Source organism: Balearica regulorum, chromosome 7, assembly GCF_011004875.1.
Source record: "Balearica regulorum gibbericeps isolate bBalReg1 chromosome 7, bBalReg1.pri, whole genome shotgun sequence".
Classification (NCBI taxonomy): Eukaryota; Metazoa; Chordata; class Aves; order Gruiformes; family Gruidae; genus Balearica; species Balearica regulorum.
Window position 1 is genome coordinate 20,117,959 of NC_046190.1, and position 18,563 is coordinate 20,136,521.

Here is an 18,563-nt window from a genome sequence, read left to right on the forward strand (position 1 = left end):
ACAGAATTACTTTTTGAATCTTGAGTTATATCTTTGATATCTTACTGTAAAAACTTCTTGCTCATGGACTTTTAACACCATCTGAGTCTGAAATGGATTTTTTTGGTTTGGTTTGGTTTTTTGGTTGTTTTTTGTTTGTTTTTTTAAAGACAATTCTAGTAATAAGGGTTTTGTCTTTCAGCAAATTCTGTGGTGGTTCTACCTTTTTTCTGTTACTTTGGGTTTGTTTGTTTCATCCAGAATCGCCTCCCAGCCCATCGTCTTTAGGATTTGTACGTGGAGGATAAATGCAAGAAAGAGGCTTGAATGCTGTGGACAGGGATACAGACTGTCCCTGTCCTACATAATTTACAGCTATAAAGGCTAGTAAAAACTTGGGGGAAGGATATAGCTTACAAGACAAGCGCAAAATTTGAAGGTTAATAACAAATATATTAATCCTATTAATCAGAGAGGTTGGACAGAATTTAGGATTAACTAAATAGATTCTTGTGATTGTTTTTGGTTTTTCACTTGTTTAATTTTCCTCTTACTCTCTAAATCTTGCATGCAGTCCCCAAAGCTGGGTTTGTGAGGTGAACATAGGAGAACTTGAAGAAACCAGTTACTTTAATCAAATTTAGTGTTTTTCAGATGTTGCCTTTAAAAAAACAAACAAAAAAACCCCACAGTTTCCAAGTGCTTCATTCTCTTACAGATGAGCTAAGAATCATACAATCAAAGCCTTGCCTATACTTATTTTCTTTGCACAGTAAATTATATATCTGCTTTTCAAAACTTTTTGTACATGCTTTGGGCAGCAAGCCTGTAGTTGAGTAGGTCTGAGTTTTCTATCTCACTGTTACTGACAATGTGCACCTTTTGCTTTTAGGTGAAACTAATTCGTGAAATTGCTTCATGCCATGGAATTTTAATTACATCTTACTCATACATTCGACTGATGCAGGATAACATCCACAGCTATGACTGGCATTATGTGATTCTGGATGAGGGTCACAAAATCCGAAATCCAAATGCCGCAGTCACACTTGCATGCAAGCAGGTACTTCATAAAAGATAAATGAAAGATTTTAAGGGCTGGAGGGAAGGTTCCAAAATCTAATAACTTGTATTACTTTATGATTAAAATACACGTTTGACCATTAATAAAGAATAAAAGCATAAATCACAATGGTCTATATTTGACTATTTAATTTACTTAACATTTTAAATGAGTTTACGTCAGTAAATTTACAGAAGTATGGTCGAGGAAAAAAAAAATCAGAAACATCAAATTGTGTAGTAATTTACCATAGGGATAAATATCAGATTGCTGGTGTTCATTTTCTCCTAACAGTTTATTGAAAATATATTGCAGAAAGCTGTTTATTTCAGGAATATGAGGCCACATATTCTAAAATGAGAATTCTTGATGGTGAAATTGAATATCCTCTTGAGGCAGGAGGCAGGCTACACCATGAACCAAGAAAATAACTTTCTTTTGGTTTTATTTCTTTTTTTTTTTTTTATTAATAGTTCCGCACACCCCATCGAATCATCTTGTCTGGCTCTCCCATGCAAAATAACCTAAAGGAGCTCTGGTCCCTCTTTGACTTTGTATTCCCAGGGAAACTGGGAACACTACCTGTGTTCATGGAGCAATTTTCTGTTCCAATAACAATGGGAGGATATGCCAATGCCTCTCCTGTCCAGGTAAATGCATCAAAAATATCACATCGTCTGAAGGAAACTGTTATGTTGTTTCAAAACTGACTTTAAATGTACCTCATGCTGTATGTTCTAGACACTAACCCAAAAGAGAGTTGCATGTGTTTTTAACTGCTGCATATGTGAAAAGAACTATTCAACTAAATGAGACCATTTCATTTATACAGGGGTGTAGCTTATACACAAAGTTTTCTTGTCAAAAGCCCTAAACTGTAAATCATCAGAAGTACTATTTGATATAAAGTAAAGATAAGTAAGTTGGGGTGGGAGGGGATTGATCTGATATTTTGATGTATTTAAGTAGAACTTTCCTGTTTGATATCAAGCTTCAGCAAATTATGCAATAGAGGAATCTTTAAATCCAAACTGAAAATCGTTTTCATTTTTAAAAAGCTAAAATAGGTATTGAAAGTAGATAAACTATTTAATTTTGCAAGCAAAAATTATTTGGAATATTTTGAATGTTTGTTAATCTTTGTAGTTGTAGTTCTCAGTATATATGACTTCTTAAACATTTTTCAAATTAGCTGATAGATAAATTGTCTGCATAATAATCTGCAGACTAAGTTTCATATAAATGCTAATAAACTTGTATCCTTTTAAATAGTTTTGTAATGTTTTGCACACATACATTTCTAAAGTTTTAAGTACTTCCCTTGTCTAAAGCTTAGTAATTTACTAAATTGGACAGCTAATTTGTTTTCTACATATTAATAATTTATTATATTCTTTGTTTTGCTTTAAGAGAAATGAAGGTATTTTTAGCCATTATGTACAGTTAATACCCATCTCACACATCCATTACCCATTATAGAACCATATGCTCCATTTAAGGCCAGAGTGACCTTTCGTTTCTGTGATCATGGGGATTTTCTTGTACCGATTTTTTTAATAGTCTCAAGCGGGTACTAATCTTCACTTATTGTCCAGTAACCACCATTGCTGCAGGCTTCTTTTTTGATCTTCAGTATATGTATTAGCAGTTTTTTCTGTGGATTTTGGCTCTGTGCAAGTTTATACTCTCTTCTTAGATTGGTTTCTAAAAGAAATCTCTCATTTCTGGTCTCTCAAATTACACTAAATCAGGAAAGATAAATTAGTGGTATCTGAGGAAGACTCAGATACCTATTCAATGTTATTGTTGCTAGCATGAATTTTATTGCAATTCATGTTGTGTTGAATATGTAACTGTAGATCCACATAAATCATAATCTCATTTTATTAGGATTTTCCTATTACTAATTATGGAATCTTGCTTGTTGCTAAAACTAATAGCAAGAACCAAAATAAAACTTTTGCTTTTTCTTCCTTCTTCAGGTAAAAACTGCATACAAATGTGCCTGTGTGTTAAGGGATACCATAAACCCCTACTTGCTGCGAAGAATGAAGGCTGATGTAAAAATGAGCCTTTCACTTCCAGATAAAAATGAACAGGTTTGCTTATCTTTACTAAAAGATCTGAACCCTCTCCCTCCCCAAAATCCTATCTTTCATAGACATTTGGAAATAATTTGTGTTAATAGCAGATGAAATGCTGTTTTAACTAAAGGTAAGGTGTAGGGCTTTCAAATTCCTTATTCTTTTCACCTGTTTTCTGAGTATTAAATGGTTGTAGTTTTGCAGGGTCTATGCAAGTACAGTCTCATCTAAAAAAGCAAAGGCTGTATGAAGTGCAGTCAGGTCTGTCCTAGGTCACAGGTGCATACAAATGAGTTGTCTGTGGGGTGTTTCCAATGTCCATCTTTTGGACACTTTAACATTGTTTCCTGATGTAAAAAAGTTAATTTGGGCAGCAAATAGTAGGGAAATACTTGATGGCAGTTGTTCATACTGCAAGTTAGCTAGGCCTGTACATTCTAATAAACTTCCAAAATATAAGCCTTTTGAGCTAAAACTTGTTCGCTCTACGAAGAGGTGGGATATTTTTCAGGAAACGTTTTGATTCAAAGTAGAGGAGGTTGAAAGGATTATTTAAACAACTGAAATTCCTACAAATGCTCACTTGTAGTAATTATTGGATTCTTCTGCCACTCGGGTTTCAGTGCTTCAGGCTTTCTTGTCCTCTCCTCACTCTTTTCCTTCCTGTCTCCTCCCTCTAAAAGAGAAGTAGCCATGCTAGTCTTTGTAAAACAGTACAGAAAGTACATAATGAATGAGTAGGCCATACACAATTTCTGCTGTGCAGTATAAAGATTTTTTTAATCAAATTTTGAATTTCTATACACTTTAAAGAGTCTGGGCTATTTACTCTAAAGAATGCAATCATCGACAGATTAAACAAATTTGATTTTTGTTCTTGTGAATCACAGGGCACTACATAAGTTTAAGTTGCGGCATAATGTCAGGTGCCTTGCAGGTTGCAAGGAAGTGACTTTGTTCCATTTTAGTCCATCAGACCATCTACAAAATCAGTTTATGCTCACACTCAAAGACTAATGACAGAACAGATTACATGTGCTAACCTGGTTTTCCCATGAGGTACTAAGAATTCGCAAGTTTTAAGGGACGTAACAGACACAATGGAAAGCATTTACTATAAACATAGCTTTGAGAGAATGCTAACACTGCAGAGTTACCTCATTAAAACTGGTTGGGCTTGAGCAGTTTGTTTGTTTGTTTTGGTAGGTTCTCTTTTGCCGTTTGACAGATGAGCAGCGTCAAGTCTATCAAAATTTCATCAACTCTAAAGAAGTTTACCAGATTCTCAATGGAGACATGCAGGTTGGCATTAATTAAGGTTAATGGCAGATAGAGTTTGATGGATAAAGTCATGGACTGACCTTGTCATTCTTCTAGCTGGATTCTGAGCAGAAAGGGAAGCAAACACACAGATGTCAGTTCTGCTTTTGTGAATGTCTGCTTTTTTTTTTTCCCTCAGAAATGTTCCATGGAATATGTAGAGTTAGTTAGCCCTGTGTAGTGGCATGACCAAATAAAAGTAGGAATGCAGTGGGCTTCACAATATGTTTGTGATCTTGGGGACAAATTATGGCTTGTTGGATGACCTGCTCTAGGTAACTGTATGCATGCTTTTTAACCAATTGCAAAAGTGAAGCAAAGGAAAAGCATAATTTGTCCTGAGAGTTTAGGTATGATAACTTTGTGATGCAACAGTTGATTATTTCTTAGAGTCTTAACATATAGCAGAGCAAATAGCAAGCATTGTTATTGTCTCACTAGTCACTTCAACATCTTTTGCCTCCATCCTCACAATGCAAGTGTTGAAATTGCTGAGGCCAGGATGACAGCAGTAATTGAAATACAGTTTCAAATGCTTGCTGTTGTCTGTGTAAAAAGTCTGCTATTCCCTGTGACACCTACATTGCCCGCATCTGGTCCATTTGACTTTTGTATGCAGGCAGTGGACGTTTTTCACTCCCATTGTACCTGCAGGATACAGATTTATTGCTTGTAAGAGTATAATTAATATTTCTTGGTTATAATGTGTAATTCACCACGTTTCCTTGTCTTGTGAACTATGAAATGCCTTCTCCCCTCAACCCCAGTGGCTCTAGTTAGTTGCGTGGTCAGTACAGCCATGTATACTGCAGTGCCATGCAAAGCAGATGTTGACCTTATCACTATTTTGACTTTTTTATTTTTCCAGATGTTACACAGATAGTGGCCAAGTTTTTTCAAGTGCCTAGCAATTTTAGTTATCCCCATGAGAATTATTTTAAGGAGCTTGATCTTCAAGAGATGGCTTGTACAAGACTATCTGCAGAAATATCTAAGATGTTACAGAATGAGCTGTCATATTTGCTACAGTTCTGAAAATTTTGAACTGTAAATGTCAATGCTTTTATTAGATGTTTTGTGATGACAGCAGTGAATCCCAGCTGAAAAACAAAGACCTCATTGTACAAATAAACCATAAATTTTGAGCAGGCTCATCCAACTTGTAGTGATAGAAGATTGAGGGATTTGCTGTTTCAAGCTAGTTCATTTTTATGAGTGCCCGTTCTATCAGAAGAATAAATAACACTTGTAATATTATTGAATGAATAACTGAACAGAAGCCTTCTAATACAGCATCAGAAGTGGTAATTTCCATCTTCACATGTTTGTTCAAAAATTTTTACTCATCTGTTCTTTGTTACCATGTGTTCTGGTGGGTACACTTGCTATCCTCAAGGTCTGTCAAGTTATCTGCTAACATGGCAGGGGTTGGAAACTTGGTGGAATTTTTCCTTTTGAGTAGGAAAAAAATTGTGAGTTACAGCTAGGGACTGCTTTTGCTAATGTGGAAATTGTTGCAGAATGCTCTTGTCACCAGAATAGGCTCACAAGAACGTAAAATTTCCTTGACCTTCTCTTGTACTGATTTTTCCTAAAACTTTCCATGAAATGAGTATTAGTGTCCTTTGGCTTCTCTGAAGAGCAAACCACTATTAAAAACAAACTTCTTGATGATGAATGGATTAATCCATTGCTGTTTATTTTTCTCAACCACATCCCATATAGACACAAGTATTTGTCAAGAAAATAAAAATATTTTTTCTTCTGTCCTCTTTAGATTTTCTCAGGACTGGTAGCTTTGAGAAAGATTTGCAACCACCCTGACCTCTTCTCTGGTGGTCCCAGGATTTTGAAGGGTGTACCAGATGCTGAAGTGGAGGAAGCAGATCAGCTTGGATATTGGAAACGTTCTGGAAAAATGATAGTGGTAGAATCCTTGCTGAAAATATGGCACAAGCAAGGTCACAGAGTGTTGTTTTTTACGCAGTCAAGACAGGTACGATGAGATAATTGGTTTTAGGTTTAGTTTTCACTAAAACTAAAAAAGTAAGTGTGTGTGTCCCAACAGGAGTAATTAGAACCACCTTTTGTAGTGTCCTTCTCAGAAAATTAACATCTTCGTGAAAAAGATACTAAAATGACTAATGTGTTTGGAGTAATTGGAGACCAGTTTCCAAGCTCAGCGAGCTTTAGTGGAATGACAGTGTTGTGGCAGTGTTGCCCAGATTCAATATACTGGATCAAAGCTTGTATCAGTTGTACCCATATAATACCAGGCTGAAGCAGTGGTGATGTATTTATTGTCCCTATTGTCCCTACTGTGTAGTTTCAGGATAGAATTGGTAGTCAGTTTGGTCACTCTGTTTAGTGCACGTGTGCATCTAATCCTCAGAATTGTGTGCTTTGTTCCAGTAGCACAGACAGTGACTTTCATTTGTTTTCCCTATGTATTCACAATTTTGTCTTGCTTCCGTGGATTCCCTGGAATGCTGCACTATTTATCTCATTAATTGTCTTGAGACCATGGATCTGGACTTCGTAAACCAAGTACAAACATTCTACATTTGTGTTCAGCAGTGAAATAACTACTCTTTTTTTCCCCCTAATTACATATGTTAATGAATTTTCTGCTCATTTAAGATTCAAAAGTTTCTGATTGTCATCTTGTTTGTTTGACTGCACTGCAGTTAGTACCAGAAATTCCTATGCCTTGATCAGACAGTTACTTAGTCTCACATCTGGATTTCATTAATTTTTTTTCCATCACAACAGATGCTGCAGATACTTGAAGTCTTTGTGAGAGACAGAAACTATTCCTACCTCAGGATGGATGGCACCACAACAATAGCTTCCAGACAGCCCCTGGTAACAAGATATAATGAGGTGAGATGTTGTATCCCCCACACTAATGCCTATTAGTGAGTATGGTTGAGTTCTTGCATTCCTTTTTTATCTGTTTTTAAATACACTACTTCAGGTTTGAGACACAAAACTCAGAAAAAAAAGAAAATTTTATTGGACAACAGTAAATGAAATTTAGATCAAACTACTTTTATTTGTCAAAAGAGATGTTAAACAAGGAAATGTATTCCTTCTCTTGGTTCCCTTTGCATCTTTGCAATAATGCTGGTAATAAAAGAATCCAGGAAATTAAAAAAAATATCTTGTACTCTGGTAATTCTTGCGTTATTAAATTCTCTTGTGTTATAGGACAAATCCATATTTATTTTTCTCTCACAACTCGTGTTGGTGGCATTGGAGTTAACTTGACTGGTGCTGACCGGGTATTATTTATGATCCTGACTGGAATCCCAGTACAGACACACAGGTGAGTTTTTGTTTTCATTACATTCCATTTACCAGCTAAGTTGAAATAAAACTGAGGTGGAATGACATATATCTCCTCAAATAGTGTTAAAGCACTATGTTGCTGTTCCCAGCAATGGTTGCTCAGGGTGCAGTTTCCACATTATGATTACTCTTGTGGCAAAGCCAATTTAAGTGGTTCCCACCACATCCCCTTTATGCTGTTATACCTTACCATTCTTCAATATTGTCGATTCATATAGTCTGTTTAGAGTGTAGCCAAACAAACAGTTGAAATGGCCTTGGTTTTTTAAACAAATAAACAAACTAGATGTTTCTGAAAGGAGAGTACAGCTGTGCAAGATTGTCAACAGGCATGACTGTTCATGGTGGCAATGCAGATTGTAAGAAAACTTAAACTTAAAAACTTCTTAAAGAAGTTGTTCTGTATCTGATGATGTGATGAGACTCTGGTTTATCAGATCCCTTAACAGTATGTAGGGCTTACACGTTTGAGAGGAAAAAACTATTTTTGATGGAAATCGTACATAGCTCTGAGATCTGCAAGTGTGTAGTCTGACCTAGAGTGGTCTGGTTTAGCGGTTGGTTCAAGATGTTTGTAGGAAAGCTTTCAGTTAAGGAAAAAAAAAAAAAAATTTCAAATGTGTATATTAAAGCTCTACTGTGAAACAGATCCCTTTTGGAATAAGTCTATATAAAGTATATATCCTAGATACAAGTTCTAATTTTAACATAATTTATTTTTTGAGATTTTTTGCATAGATTGCTTTGTACAATTGGAGACTTGTCATTTTACATATGTAAGCTTTCCAAATTGTTTTCCTCTCCTGCTGAGTTAGTTATCCTAATGTAGAAATACAACAGCAGTGTAACTTCTTGAACTATTTGTTAAATGTCCAAACTAGGTTTGAAACAGTGGTATCGATAGCTCTCTGTCAGCCACATATCTAAGAGGCTAACGTCTGGTAACCAAACCTTTTCTGTTCCAGGCTCGGGAACGTGCTTGGAGAATAGGCCAAAAGAAACAGGTGACTGTGTATAGGCTTCTCACTGCAGGTACTATTGAAGAGAAGATATACCACAGGTCAGTCAAAATGATTCCTTGGATACAGCTGCATGCTAAAGAAAGTGTTTGTAGCGAATCTGAGCTGGTGTAACAGTGACACACGTGTGCGTGTGCACACGTGGCTTGTAACCCCTAACCTTGGTCGTGATGGGCATGTCATGGAAAACTTTTAAAAATTTCTGCTGAGAAATGGGCCTTATTCTACTATTAGACTCCTAGCTGCCTCTCTAGCTCCAAGGCCCACATGCTAACTACACTTCATCAATCTGTTCTACCAGCTGTGTCGAGCACATCCTGAATTCACTGTAAATGAGGCATAGAAATGAGGAAAAAAATGAGCCCCTTACTCAGAACATGACACTCAAGAAGTCTGAAATGCAAATTGAAATCAACAAGTTCTTTATATTGTCTCTAGCATATATGAAGATGTATGTGGTACATCCATCCATCTACTACTCTGCAAACCAAATTTGATTTTATTCTCAAATCATTCCAAAGTGAGAGATTTAAATCCCAAGAACCACCAGTCATATTCTCATTATTTATTCCAAAATGTAGCTAAAGCCTTAAAGTGCTTGCATTTCTAATCAATGAAATCTTTTTGTTTTGCTTCCCCATTCAGCTTTCTCAGTAGTTAGCTTCACTCACATGAATTTCAAATGAATGTACATGGGAATCCTCTGTCTAGGCATTACTCTTTAGAACTGGAATATCCTCTTCGAAAGTGCAGGTGAATGAAAAGCTCTAAATAATGAAATACCCGCACTTATTGAGTGCCTTTTCTAATCTGTTTTACCACATGGACACAAAGAATCCGCTGCTGATTGGCTTGTGTCCCTCTGGCATACTTCTGTTTGAACAACACTGACCACATCAAGGAAGTGGGCTCTAAGGGTCAGGACAGCCATCAGAAATTCATTTATTTCCAGAACAGTGCAATGGACTAAGCAAGTTGTCTTTTATCTTTGCCTGTGTTTTATTCCCTGCAAATATGTGATCATCCTTGCAGGATGCTGTGAAGCTTAGTTAATTGTTAAAAACTTTAAAGTCTTCTGGTGGGTGCACTGCAGTAGCTGGCACCTACATTTAAACTTAATTTTTGTATATTGGATTTAAAAATAGTTTCCCTGCTTAATGCCAGAAGAGCCAAAACCATGATGATAACACTTCTTGAAAGCTGATTTCCAGCTTTATTTAGGGATGTATTTTTTGTACAGGAAAATAGTTTCTAGAATTTGCAATCAAAAGCTATGTAGTACAAACATGGCATAGAAGTAGACTTACCAATACTAGAAGGCTTTTTGCAGCTTATTCTCATCCAAACTTGTTCATTTCAGTCCTCTGCAGATAGGTTCTTTTCTCCCCTCCTCTCAACTACAAATCTGATTTCCCTTTTCAGTGGCTGTCATTCAGTCATCACCATCAGACTGAGCTACTCTGCTGCTTTTGATTCCTCCAACGATTGAAACCTTAAAATGTTGTCTTTTTAACAAGCTCTTGTTTTTCTTTCAGGAGCTTTCAGATAGTTTTATTGTAATATATGCAAGCTTTTCAATTTTAATGGACAAAAAAAAAATCTAGCTGTGAAGTTATTTATTGCTTGGTTAAGGGATGCCTCATAGGATGTTTCAGGATAGTGGTTACCTGTTGTGTTATGGGCTTGTTGCAAAACAATAAATCCCTGTGTTTAACAATTTAGTTGGTTGTTTGAAAGTTACTAACTCAAGATTGTCTTTTGGAAACTTAACATCATCTTCCCACTGCTTAATTGTTCTGCAGGGTAACATTTGCACTTATACAGTTTTCTGTTTAAGTACTGTATTCAGTACTTAAACATAGCTTAGACGTTGTTTCATGTACAAAGTACTTTTTTTTTCTGTTTTAGACAAATCTTCAAACAGTTTTTAACAAACAGAGTGCTGAAAGACCCTAAGCAGAGGCGCTTTTTCAAATCAAATGACCTTTACGAACTTTTTACTCTGAGCAACCCAGATGTGTCTCAGGGGACAGAAACAAGTGCAATTTTTGCAGGTACACTTTTTTCCTATTTGTTTAAAACAAAAAAAAAAGTTTTTGAAGTGTTTGATAAATGGGTGCTAATTTCATTTATCCTTCAGGTACTGGTTCAGATGTTCAGGTCCCAAAACACCAATTGAAACGGAAACTTGAAAAGCCACCTGATAATGACACTTCTAAAGGTGATCTCCATCTTCCAGAAAACAGGTCGCCAAAGTACAGCAAGTCATCCAATTCCTGCTCAACAACTCACATGACAAATTCTTCTTCTCAAGCAATAGAGACAAGTGAGGAAACCAAAGGAAATTTGGAAGCCTTTGGCCAAAATAGCTGTGCAAAAGATAATGCACAAGCTACTACTAATACAAATTCATTGAATAAAAGCAAAGAGGAAAGCTTGGAAAGAGCTGACAAATCTATGTCCCAGTCATTGCCAGCTGATGCAGGGTCTTTGGAGAATGCCAAGTGTCTGAACACTATGGTGGCTGATGAAGTATGTAGAGCAGCTAATGCAAATATCAAGGGAGATTTTAGCCTTACATGTGGTGCAGCTGACTCTTGGGAAAAGCAGGTTGCTAAAACTGAAGATGAGCAATTAGATAATAATCATTATAAATGTACCTCAAAAACAAAGCACAGGGTGGATATGCTGTCACATGAAAGCCACAAAGATAAGTCTAAGAAGAAACATCACAAAGATGCCAAATTTGAAGGAGAGCGCATTCCTCATCTAGTGAAACAAAAGCAATACAGAAGGGAGAACAGTGAAGAGAAGGAGGAAGACTCAAAGAAAAATGATGATTACGTCTTGGAGAAACTTTTCAAAAAATCAGGTAACTTGTTACTTGACTGCTCAATACTCTCAGACTATTTAAACCTAGGTATATAAAACTTAAGCAAGTGAGGGAAGGAGCACTTGTGTTACTCTGATGGTTAGAGCTACAATACAAAACGTGTTTTAACTATTCTGTTACTATAGTGAAACATTCAAGTGTTCGTTGTTGAAATGCTGTGGTTATGAATGTGTTAATTACCTTGGCACAAATGTTTCAGAGATCTGCAGCCTTCCAGAAACACTTTTGGATATAGACGTAATGCAGTGTTTCTTCTGGAAATAAGGATGTAACCAACCTTCATTTACACAAGGGTTTCACTTCTATCTGTCCTGTCCATAACAATAGAAATGATCGATTTACCCACATAATTGCCAAGTCTGTTGTGAATAATGACCTCATCAGCACACCAGAAGTGGTTTGCTGTCAAATTGATTGCTTAACTGATAGAAGGGGTTCTCTTAATAGAAATTACTATACTGAAGTGCTGAATATAATCAACCTGAAAAAGGAAAAATGTGATTCTGGCATTCACTTAAATGATGAATATTTAATTTTACAGATAACCATGTAAATAAAGAGATGTTCTCCTGTACCTTTTCCTGTGTCTTCTGTTTTTTAGGGGTACATAGTGTTATGAAGCATGATGCCATTATGGAAGCTACCAGTGCAGATCATGTGCTGGTGGAAGCAGAAGCAAACAGAGTGGCCCAAGATGCCTTAAGAGCCTTAAAAGTCTCTCGACAGCGATGTTTAGGAGCTGCTTCTGGTGTTCCAACCTGGACAGGCATGAGTGGTCTTTCAGGTGCACCATCAGGAATAAAGTAAGTTCAGTTCTCTCACTGCTTTTCCAAAAATAGAAGAGTTCCTTAGGATGCTATGGTTTTATCTTTTTTTTTTTTTTTGCACTTGGTATTTGCAGTAACATGTATCAAAAATAAAGACATGAAGGCATATTACAAGCCTAGGAAGTCCATTCTGAAGTACAAATAAAGCATTATTGCTCACAGTAGAAGAGAGAGTTTGGCAGAGTGCCCTTGAGAACCCTAAAACACAAACTCGGTCAGTGTCTTTGGCCGAAAACTATCCTAATCGTTTTGAGAAGTATGTTTTAGGGATTTAATTCTTTTGTGGGTTTTTAGGAATCGGTTTGGTCAAAAAAGAAACCCCATGCTGCTTTCTTCACATTCCACTTTTGCATCACCTGCAAAATGCAAGGTAAGAGACGGAAGCTGACATTTCTCTTTTAATAGTTGATATATGTGAAATGTTATGTTTTATGCAACAAAAATATTTATACTGTATATATACTGATTTATACTGTAGATGTCTCGTGCCCATTTGTCATGTGATTGTAGAATTCTAGAATTTTTAGGCACCCATGAATTGTATTTTTCATGTTTTGATATAGCAACTTGATGAAATCTGATTAGATACAGCAGTCACAAATTGCAATGTGGTCTGGTTATCTGTCTCAAGACCAGCAATGCTTTTCTTTTGCTTCCTAAGCTGTAAAGTAGAGACCAGAACATATTACCTCTTTATTGTGTATTTCAGATGACTAGCTTCTGAGTGTTGATGTTTTCTGTTTAAGTCTAAACAACAGGCAGATGTTGTTTAACAGATTCTGTGGATCTCAAAATCCAACTTTCTCCATAGTCTGTTTATTTGCAGGATGCAGATACAATAAAGAAAGAAAATGTAAAGAAATGTAGTTCCAGTGGGCACTTTGATGGAAAATCGGGAGAATCATCATCCAGTGCACTAGACTCTTCATCTTTATTAGCTAAGATGAGGGCAAGAAACCACCTCATTTTACCACAACACACAGGGAATGAGGGAGATGAGAATCCTCAGCAAGCACCCACCCCAGCTTCAACAGAATATGATGAGCTGCTTGTGGATATGCGTAACTTCATAGCATTCCAGGCCCACGGGGACGGTGAGGCTAGCACTCGGGAACTGTTGCAAGAATTTGAGTCCAAACTGCCTGTGGCGCAGTCCTGCGTCTTTAGAGAACTTCTCCGCAATCTCTGCACCTTTCATAGAAGCCCAAGTGGTGAAGGTGTCTGGAGGCTAAAGCCAGAATTCCGCTGACCTTCGGCAAAGGAAGGCACCTGTCTGTGCACTCGGCCACCGCTCTTCTTTCAAAGACTTAGTGTTTGTCTTTTAAAATGAGGAATTATTTTGTATTCATGATTTAATAATTGACTTGAGCAGTCAGTGGTGCAGCGCTTGTTGCAGACTCAGAGCTAACTTAATTTCTGAATTAAACTATTTATATGAAACTGCCATCTACCTCATAGATGAAACAATACAAAATATCAGCACCTTTTCTTTAAAAGAAATCTTAATATTAATGGGATGAAGAGTACTTACTGACCTTTTATTGCAATAAGAACAAACCATGGATGTTGCTGTGGGTTGTACGACTTTTATTTGATTTCTGTGAAATTCCAGGAACAACTTCTTCAATTTTCTGTGTGTTACTTGAATGGTTATGGGGCACACGGTGTACCATTTAAAAAAAAAAATATAGTTGTCAGCATGAGAGATTCACTTGTACCAACAAGTACATCAAAACCATTGTATGACACTTTCATCTGTAGTGACAATTTTGTTTTAATGTTGGTGCTTTCATTTTTGCCAGCATCTAGCATATGCAGTGTAACTTACATCACTAACTTGGGAAATAATTCCACTGCCACAGAGGTTTAATCACAAAAAATGGAAGGCTTAGCAGGATATTGAGATGACTGACAGTTGATAATTATGGAAAACTTACTGTATGACGGAAAACCCATTTACACCATAATCATCAATTCGGTTACAGTCCCAAACACCACTGGCAACTGCTTGGTACTATGTTTCTTGCCACCGAGGTGACAGCAGCTGTTCTATTTGTCCCAAGTTGTGGACTGATAACTGAAATCCCATGAAATGTTCATGGGTCTCACTGTAATTTATGTCAAAAACTGTCTGGTTTCCTGTTAGCACTTAAAAATTTTTACCTTAACAAAGACTGAAATGTTAGTTGGTCAGCGGGGGAATGGCTTCAATAATCACTTTTGGCCAGAGACATAAGTGGAGCATATACAGAAGTTACAGCTCATACCTATTCTGTAGATAGGGAAAATCTCAGTCTTCCTGACAGTAAGACAAATTCTAATTTCTTCTAAGGGAGGGAGGATTGAATTATTTTGTAGCAAACCAGAGTACTACATTGGGTGTGTCTTCAAGGTGCCAGTGTGCTACATAAGGAAATTTTAAGGGGGGGAAAAATGGGTAGATTTTTGAAAAGAAAACCACATTATTGCAACAACATTAAACTACTGTATGGCTTAAGATAGGAACAGTTAAATGTGCCTGATGTCCTTCTTATCTCTAAGCTACTGAGAAAAGGGAAAGCTGAGCTACTTTTACTTTTTTATTCCGTGTGGGAGTATCTTGTTTACTTCAAGTGAAAGTACAAATATTGAAAGATAATGATATTGAAAGAATGGTGAAGCAATAATACAAACTGTTATTTTGTTCTCATAAAGTCTTTAAGATACTTCGAATACCTTTTCCTCTTACTTTTGCTCAGTGCTAAAGGATCTGTAGAGATTTGCAAAAGGGTAGTGCCTCACTGTTCAATAACTGGTGAGTTGGCTTTGCACAGAATGGAGTTGGAGAGGGCAGAGTCCAAGAATCTGTTTCTTTTCCTCATAGCATTTGAAGGTGGGACTGTTGCACCTTGTCTTGACATCTCTTTTTCTGATCCCATTTATATTCACTTACATTCCCTCTTTCAGGACAAAGATGAAACCAAGAATCTCGGCTGCAATTACAAAACACTTCAAAAATTGTCGATCTGTTGATATGACTTAAAATGGATCAGTAAAAGAGCGAAAGCAAAGCAATTTTGCTGTTCTCTCCAAAACTATAGGGAATTTTAATTCATTTTGGGTGTCATGCACCCATGCATCCTTATGCCCCAGGAACAAACCAGGAATTCAGTTGTCAGTAAAGTTGGTGTTGTCACCTTAGCTGTCAGTTCTGGTGTCCTGTTTTATTTACTACTTGCAATCTTAAAGACATAGTTCCTGTACTAAGGAAAGCTTGAAGCTTCTCAGTGAACTGTTAATGTAAATGGACTTGCATGTGCTTTTTATAAATTCTTTGCTTTTATGGACTTATTAAAAAAGCAAAACCAAAAGTCTGTTCTAGAAGTCTTCTATGGGGACATGGGGAAGAATGGGGTGGGGGGAGCCATCTTTTCCTGTATAGCGTGGGTCTGACTGAATGATTCCTATCATCTTTAAGTACATTTCCATTTTTCATATGACTTCAAATTATGCATCTAGCAACTGGAATTTTTCCAGTACTAGCTTTTGTTTAAAATATTTAAAAGACTGAATTAATATAATACTAAAAAAAAAAAATATTTTTAAGTATTTCCATTTCAGAAGTGTATGTGATTAAAGATCCACAGGATGATTTATAGATAAAAGTTGTTCTGGAATATAAACTAGCTGCTATACATCTTAAAGTAAATAGTTATTTCAGAATAATCCTACATTTCTTTCATAAAGCATTATCTTTTTGTTTGTTTAGCTTTCCCTGTGTAAAGGGAATTCCTTTTACATCTTCAAAGAATATCTGAAACAATTCCTGACTAATGATATTGCATCGTCAAACATGTTTACCATTAAATAGCTTATAGGTATGTAATATTCTTAAAAGCTTGTATTTTAGCCTTCTCAGTTTCCAAGTATTCAATGCTGCAGTTGGTAGTTGCTACTTTATTTGTGCATCATTCTAAAAATCACTCATGGAATACTTGTGTTTTTATAATTTGTTTTCTTACCTTAGTAAAAAGGGGATAAAGAATGATCAAAATGCAGATGTTAATGTAGGAATCAAGTTGAAAAAAAAAATCATTAAACCTTACTAAGGAAAGACATTTCAGCATGAAACAATGAGTATAATCTTTAAATTAAAATTAAAAAAATCTAATTACTGAAATTTTCTTTCCTGTAAAGATGCTAAAAGCTGAGCACCATGCTACTCCAAAAATGTCATGCTAATGTAGATGATGTGACCTACTACCCCGCAGACAAATGCAGCCGAACAAAAATCTAGAAAGCTAAATAGAAAAAATTTGGAGTGTTTTGTAAGCAGTTATGGGGCCTGTGTACACTGTTTGGGTAAAACCTGCCGCACTGGTATTTTAACAGCAGAAGTTAAAACTTACCATAATTGTTCCTTCTGGTTTCAAACTGTATTTGTAAAGGAGAGGTAAAAACACCCTCTTGCTTTGTTTATTAAGATTCCCTTCCCCCCACCCCATCCCATCCCCCGTTTACATTCTTCCAGGTGTTTATTTTCCTGTGTTCATCCTTTTGCTGAACACTGAAGTCTTTTATAGCCAGCCCACTCATCTCTGGTCTAAGAACTAAATTCTGACCTAGAGATCAGAAGAGATCTGCTAAAGGTTGTAGATGTTCGACTCTTCTCAACAATAATGACCTGTCACAAAAGAAATGTTAGAAAGAGTCTCAATGGATAGATTGATAGAAATGGTGATTAAAAATGGAGAGTTTTTAAATCTGTAACTTCATACTGTGGCTCAGCCTCTTCTCAAAGGGCTACACCATGTGGAGAATTGAGTCTACTACAGCTAATAGATGCTATCCTCCCAAGTAAAGCTATGGAGAATGGGTCTTTTTGTATCTGTAGGTTTTGGCTTCAGATGATAGTCACCTATAGACAGTTGTACTCAAGTCACAAGGTCAGCTTTGATTACAAGATTGCTAAACTTGGCTAACTTTTGATTGTCTTCTAGTAGTGCAATTCTCTGCATTTCAAGAAGCTGCAACAGAGGGGATGAGAGTTTCAAAAGAACTTGATGGGGTGGTTGTTGTTCATAAAATCCTGCAGCACTTCCCTTCTTTGAGCTACTGAATCATTAGGACTAAGGAAGCTTCCAGTTCATCAGCTGTTGTAAATGCAGCTCCACTGACACGGATGGGCTGATACTGTTTCTCGAGAACCTAGCTGCCTGATGCTAGCCTTCATCAGAGCCAAAAAGCGTGTTATCTGGGATACTGCATGTATGCAATTGAAACAGCCACAGAACACTAGTCTTTCTCCAGTTTCTGTGTGCTTATTGATACTGCTGTATGGAAAGGACAATTAGAGGTGAGTTGGGTTCCTGAAAAGGGATAGCCTGTTGCACAGATTTTTGGTTGATTTTTCACAAAGAATGATCTTGTGGGCTCCAATTTTGGCTGAACTCCAGATACAGTTTGAGATGTGCTTTCCAAAAATCATGGAGATAGAGGATGGCAATGACTTTAGTAGCCATCTGAAGAGATCTTTGTGTCTTGATTCCCCAGTTAGTGATGTATGAAGTGTACTTGGTTATACTGATGTTAGCCTGCAATTGAATCAGGGCTTTTTTCCTCATCTACCAAATAACTCAGTTTGATAGTGAATGAATACTAGCAGGAACAGTAATGCCTCATCACTAGTATGTAAGGGAAAAGCTCTTCACAGAGGGAGAATGTTTTGCATTTGTTAAGACTGAGCAGATGATACACAAAATCTGTTCAGTAAACAATGACACTACTGTGTAACTGTGAAAATGACAGGGGAATCCTCATAACAGCATTGGTGGGGAGGGAGTGAATTTTCCAATAGATTTTAAAATGTTACATATTGAGATCTATCAAAAAAAAATCCACAAATAACGATATACCATACTTTCTCAGTGACAGAGATAGCCAGGCAGGCATCCATAACTAGAAAAAGCAGTGTGAAAGTTATTGTTACAGGATATATCCTTCAGGGAAAGCTGTCACAGGAAGCAGTAATTTAAGCAATTAATTTGA

The 18,563-nt window shown here is 36.6% G+C and overlaps 1 protein-coding gene across 1 annotated transcript in view; it reads left to right on the top strand.

Annotated features, from left to right (window-relative positions):
- ERCC6 (ERCC excision repair 6, chromatin remodeling factor) overlaps positions 1 to 14,740 on the top strand; it is a 49,400-nt gene extending 34,660 nt beyond the window's left edge. Inside the window, 15 exon segments of the mRNA XM_075758322.1 lie at positions 872 to 1,042; positions 1,516 to 1,692; positions 3,025 to 3,141; positions 4,333 to 4,428; positions 6,224 to 6,442; positions 7,219 to 7,329; positions 7,657 to 7,675; positions 7,678 to 7,728; positions 7,731 to 7,774; positions 8,763 to 8,857; positions 10,725 to 10,870; positions 10,957 to 11,688; positions 12,311 to 12,512; positions 12,831 to 12,906; positions 13,363 to 14,740. Of these exon segments, the coding sequence (XP_075614437.1) occupies positions 872 to 1,042; positions 1,516 to 1,692; positions 3,025 to 3,141; positions 4,333 to 4,428; positions 6,224 to 6,442; positions 7,219 to 7,329; positions 7,657 to 7,675; positions 7,678 to 7,728; positions 7,731 to 7,774; positions 8,763 to 8,857; positions 10,725 to 10,870; positions 10,957 to 11,688; positions 12,311 to 12,512; positions 12,831 to 12,906; positions 13,363 to 13,785 (2,679 nt within the window). The 3' untranslated portion in view covers positions 13,786 to 14,740.
- The last annotated feature ends 3,823 nt before the right edge of the window (positions 14,741 to 18,563 follow it).